The sequence below is a fragment of the Coregonus lavaretus genome (genome assembly GCF_964263955.1).
Source record: "Coregonus lavaretus genome assembly, chromosome: 18".
NCBI lineage: Eukaryota > Metazoa > Chordata > Actinopteri > Salmoniformes > Salmonidae > Coregonus > Coregonus lavaretus.
This window is the reverse complement of record NC_140005.1, coordinates 1,163,436-1,169,286: the sequence shown is the minus strand read 5'-3', so window position 1 is coordinate 1,169,286 and position 5,851 is coordinate 1,163,436. Positions and strand designations below refer to the sequence as shown.

Here is a 5,851-nt window from a genome sequence, read left to right as displayed (position 1 = left end):
ACATTCTATTGAAATGGTTTCTTGCATAGTGGAGTCTTTTGTTTAGACATGTAGCTAGCTAGCTAAACAATGAACCATAATCCCACCTCATGACGTTACAAACCTGCATGAATCTGCAGGTAGCTAATCAACCAATTTCAATGTAAGCTAGCTAATATTAGTCTATGCAAATGGCTTTGAGATACAGTGGGGAGAACAAGTATTTGATACACTGCCGATTTTGCAGGTTTTCCTACTTACAAAGCATGTAGAGGTCTGTAATTTTTATCATAGGTACACTTCAACTGTGAGAGACGGAATCTAAAACAAAAATCCAGAAAATCACATTGTATGATTTTTAAGTAATTCATGTGTATTTTATTGCATGACATACGTATTTGATCACCTACCAACCAGTAAGAATTCCGGCTCTCACAGACCTGTTAGTGTTTCTTTAAGAAGCCCTCCTGTTCTCCACTCATTACCTGTATTAACTGCACCTGTTTGAACTCTTTACCGGTATAAAAGACACCTGTCCACACACTCAATCAAACAGACTCCAACCTCTCCACAATGGCCAAGACCAGAGAGCTGTGTAAGGACATCAGGGATACAATTGTAGAACTGCACAAGGCTGGGATGGGCTACAGGACAATAGGCAAGCAGCTTGGTGAGAAGGCAACAACTGTTGGCGCAATTATTAGAAAATGGAAGAAGTTCAAGATGACGGTCAATCACCCTCGGTCTGGGGCTCCATGCAAGATCTCACCTCAAGGGGCATCAATGATCATGAGGAAGGTGAGGGATCAGCCCAGAACTACATGGCAGGACCTGGTCAATGACCTGAAGAGAGCTGGGACCACAGTCTCAAAGAAAACCATTAGTAACACACTACGCCGTCATGGATTAAAATCCTGCAGCGCACGCAAGGTCCTCCTGCTCAAGCCAGCGCATGTCCAGCCTCGTCTGAAGTTTGCCAATGACCATCTGGATGATCCAGAGGAGGAATGGAAGAAGGTCATGTGGTCTGATGAGACAAAAATAGAGCTTTTTGGTCTAAACTCCACTCGCCGTGTTTGGAGGAAGAAGAAGGATGAGTACAACCCCAAGAACACCATCCCAACCGTGAAGCATGGAGGTGGAAACATCATTCTTTGGGGATGCTTTTCTGCAAAGGGGACAGGACGACTGCACCGTATTGAGGGTTAGGATGGATGGGGCCATGTATCGCGAGATCTTGGCCAACAACCTCCTTCCCTCAGTAAGAGCATTGAAGATGGGTCGTGGCTGGGTCTTTCAGCATGACAACGACCCGAAACACACAGCCAGGGCAACTAAGGAGTGGCTCCGTAAGAAGCATCTTTGGAGGGAGGTATTTTTTTTTTTTAAATTTTTTTGGTAATAATACAACCAGAATGTCATCACTGATAGGGTAATAATAGAACCAGAATGTCATCACTGATAGGGTTATAATACAACCAGAATGTCATCACTGATAGGGTAATAATAGAACCATAATGTATGTATCATTTGAATGTCACAAAATGTTTTATCTTTTCATAGTCTATTTGCCCCAAATATCTTAGAATGAAACATAGACCCAAAACTACAACATACTTTATTGATTCATGTGAATGGTTTATTGGGGTGATTTTTACATAAGGTATGATTATATGTTTCATAAAGTGATATAATATAATGAATGTTGTTTTAATGTATTACTAGGCCACGGTCCTATGAGTCCTGGTCAAAAGAAGTGCACTACATGTGGAAATCGGTGACATGTGGGACATAACCTGCTTCTGTTGGTCCTGTCTGGTACTGGCTGTAGTGGGAGATGGTGGTGTATAACCAGGCTTCTACTGGGTCATGGTCCTGTCTATCAACTGGCTGTAGTGGGAGATGGTGGTGTATAACCAGGCTTCTACTGGGTCATGGTCCTGTCTGGTACTGGCTGTAGTGGGAGATGGTGGTGTATAAACCAGGCTTCTACTGGGTCATGGTCCTGTCTGGTACTGGCTGTAGTGGGAGATGGTGGTGTATAAACCAGGCTTCTACTGGGTCATGGTTCTGTCTATCCACTGGCTGTAGTGGGAGATGGTGGTGTATAAACCAGGCTTCTTGCTGGATCCACACTTCTTCCCTCCATTTGAAGTGATCCCAACTGCAACACCATTATACAGGAGAGGACCTCCAGAATCCCCCTGAGGGATTACACAAACACACACACACACACACACACACACACACACACACACACACACACACACACACACACACACACACACACACACACACACACACACACACACACAAACACACACACTCAAACACACACACAAACACACACACACACACACACAAACACACACACACACACACACACACACACAGAAACACACACACACACACACACAGACAAACACACACACACACACAGACGCAGAAACACACACACACACAAACACACAAACACAAACACACACACACACACACACACAAACACACACACACACACAAACACACACACACAAACACACACACACAAACACACACACTCAAACACACACAAACACACACACACAAACACACACACTCAAACGTTAGCAACAATATGAAGATTCCTCAGACCACTAAAGGTTATTTCTGTCATTATAAATATATTTTAATTAATCCTTATTTCATAACGTATGTTCACTGAGAACACATTCTCATTTACAGCAACGACCTGGGAAATAGTTCCAGGGGACAGGAGGGGGAATGAATGAGCCAATTATAATGTCAGTAGACAATATTGAGGAATATTGGTTATTTCTGTCTATCCATACATCAACAGGCATTTATCGATGGAAGATGTAGACATATTAATGTCATTAGAACATGTAGACATATTAATGTAAATACAACATGTAGACATATTAATGTAATTAGAACATGTAGACATATTAATGTAATTAGAACATGTAGACATATTAATGTAATTACAACATGTAGACATATTAATGTAAATACAACATGTAGACATATTAATGTAATTAGAACATGTAGACATATTAATGTAATTAGAACATGTAGACATATTAATGTAATTAGAACATGTAGACATATTAATGTAAATACAACATGTAGACATATTAATGTAATTAGAACATGTAGACATATTAATGTAATTAGAACATGTAGACATATTAATGTAATTACAACATGTAGACATATTAATGTAAATACAACATGTAGACATATTAATGTAATTAGAACATGTAGACATATTAATGTAATTAGAACATGTAGACATATTAATGTAATTAGAACATGTAGACATATTAATGTAATTAGAACATGTAGACATATTAATGTAATTAGAACATGTAGACATATTAATGAAATTACAACATGTAGACATATTAATGTAATTACAACATGTAGACATATTAATGTAAATACAACATGTAGACATATTAATGTAAATACAACATGTAGAAATATTAATGTAATTAGAACATGTAGACATATTGAAGATCTGGTGGACGTATATTTTTACAGTCTACATTATATTACGTAATATTATGTGGTAGACTTACATCACAGGTGTCGCTGCGTGTGCTGGCAGCACACAGCATGTTGTTGGTGAACTTCCTGCCATAGTAGTCACTGCGGCCGCATCGAACACGGTTCATCACAGCGATGACCAGTTCCTGTAGCTTGTCAGGTCGTGACCCCAGGTTGTTCAGTGACCCCCACCCCGCCGTGTTGACTTCCTGGTCCGTGTCTGGGTCAGCTGCACCGTCACGCTGGAACTTCAGGGACTTTACAGCATCACTGGCCACGATTGGCCGGTCCAGCTGCCAATCATAGATAAAAAAATGTTTTGGTCTGAGGCAAGAGAACATGTAGCGTGTTCCCCAAATGGCACCCTACTTCCTATATAGTGCTCTACTTTTGACCAAAAAAGGAGTCAAAGTGGTCCAAAGTAGTGCACGGTGACGGTAATCGGGTACCAATTGGGAGGCAAACCACAAGCTGGTCTTAAAACCAACTGTTGGAGTTGGGTTGCACTGACCTGACAGTACAAGGAGACTGACACAGAGGAGAGACACAGAGAGACACAGAGGGGAGACTGGTATGTGACTTACCTTGACCAAAGCAATGTCATTATCATAGTTAGAGATGCTGAAATCAGGGTGACTGAACACTTGAACAATGTCAAAAGTTTGTTTAGAATCCTCTGGTTCGTTCAGAGAGTGAGCCCCTAGGACGACCTTCCTCCCTTCTGACCTGTCAATCAAAACAAACAGCACAAACAAATATCAGTTACAACAACTGATGATGATGATGATGATGGTGATCATGATGGTGATGATGATGATGTTGTTGATATAGACTGCTCTGACCAGTGAATAATTTCATCAGCTTCAACTTCATAAACATTTTAAATAGGTCGGAAAATTAATAATGTGTTGCAAAATGCAGTTCATATAATGTATGCATCAGTTTGACTGGACAATTGGAGCATCATTTTATTTTCAAATTTTCCATTTACTGTAATTGATTGTGCATATACTGTGAACTTGTACTACGGTAAAATGTTCTTATAATACCGGTAGCGTAGAAACATGATAACCTCCACTACAGGCGAACTCACCCAGAGAGAAAGCAGTGTGCTACACTACAGGCGAACTCACCCAGAGAGAAAGCAGTGGGCGGCACTCATCACCCACTGATCAGCCACCAGAAACCCTCCGCACTCATGTTTCATCCTGCCGCCGTCGGCGACCTGCAGCGAGGCCATGTAGGGACGGGAGTGGGCCTCCGCCTCTCGCCCGCCGGTGATAGCATCACCTGAACATAGGCCGCAGATAGAGAATCATAAATCTGGATCTAAACATGTCGATAGGTGCATAGATATCTTTGATCTGATAGCGTTTTAGGAACAGGCAATTCAGTCATAGAAAATCAGAACAGAAATCGGCCTAAGGGTTCTTCAAAAAAGTCTAATGGTAATTCATAGGCGACCAAATAATTCAAATCAATTCAAAAGAGTTTGCAGAGAGATTTTGTTTGTTTGGCTTTGGAACCGTCATGCCAATAAACACCTGAAAGCAAGTAGAATGCAGTGTAGGTCATATTTTCTTATTGAGAAAAGCCATTATTGTAGAAGAATACACTTACTGCATGAAAAGACAGCCAGCAGAGCAGCAGTCAGGAACAACCCTCTCTCACAGCCCATGGTGTCAGTCTGTCTGGTTACTGGGTCTCTCAGAGAAGAGAACACACAGTATTATTCTGAACATAGAAAGGGAGGAAATCTATAAATCAGCCAAGTTGGCGCAGAGGCGAGGGGAGGACATGTCTCCAACATTCCCATAACTCCGACATGAAAAACAGGAAAGGAGATTGTTCTCAGTTCTCACACTTTCTCTTTTAGAATTAGTTGTCTAGGGTTTCATGTTCTTTAAGTTTCAACATCTTTTTTTTGCTCGAACGTAAAACCAAATAGTCAAATAAAAACAGCAACTCAGCCAACCTAATGATACAGATTAAAAACAGCAAACTCAGCCAACCTTCAAACAAACCAGATTAATAGGAACATTTCTCAAGGAGGGTCTCTGAATATGTCATGTACTTTCTGCCAGTAAACTCATAACCCAGTATGGCCTTATTCTACCCCTAAACTGCACTTTCATTTTGCAATAGGTGACTGGCTTGGCTAACAACACAATGTAGCCTAGTAATATATTAGAGACACATTAAGAGACAACATTTGATAAAACATGAGAATACACCATTCACCAAACTACCCCCATGCTAGACTGACCACCTTTTACAATCATGCAGAGTTAAAGATAAAGATGAAAATGGAAATAGAAATTGT

The 5,851-nt window shown here is 40.7% G+C and overlaps 1 protein-coding gene across 1 annotated transcript; it reads right to left on the bottom strand.

Annotated features, from left to right (window-relative positions):
• Positions 1–1,578: 1,578 nt before the first annotated feature.
• On the bottom strand, positions 1,579–5,298 carry LOC311145790 (complement factor D-like). The gene is made up of 5 exons (XM_084182102.1): positions 5,149–5,298; positions 4,662–4,818; positions 4,113–4,254; positions 3,561–3,821; positions 1,579–2,183 (listed from the first exon to the last, which is right to left on the bottom strand). The coding sequence occupies exons 1-5, from the start codon at positions 5,204–5,206 to the stop codon at positions 2,034–2,036; spliced, it is 768 nt and encodes a 255-aa protein (XP_084038228.1). The 5' UTR covers positions 5,207–5,298; the 3' UTR covers positions 1,579–2,033.
• Positions 5,299–5,851: the final 553 nt, after the last annotated feature.

Coding starts and splice junctions, on each gene's coding strand:
- LOC311145790 (XM_084182102.1), bottom strand. CDS start 5,206: ATGGGCTGTGAGAGAGGGTTGTTCCTGACTGCTGCTCTGCTGGCTGTC. Junction 4,819..5,148: donor GCTGGCTGTCTTTTCATGCA/GTAAGTGTATTC, acceptor GCCTATGTTCAG/GTGATGCTATCACCGGCGGG. Junction 2,184..3,560: donor CACGCAGCGACACCTGTGAT/GTAAGTCTACCA, acceptor GTAATCCCTCAG/GGGGATTCTGGAGGTCCTCT.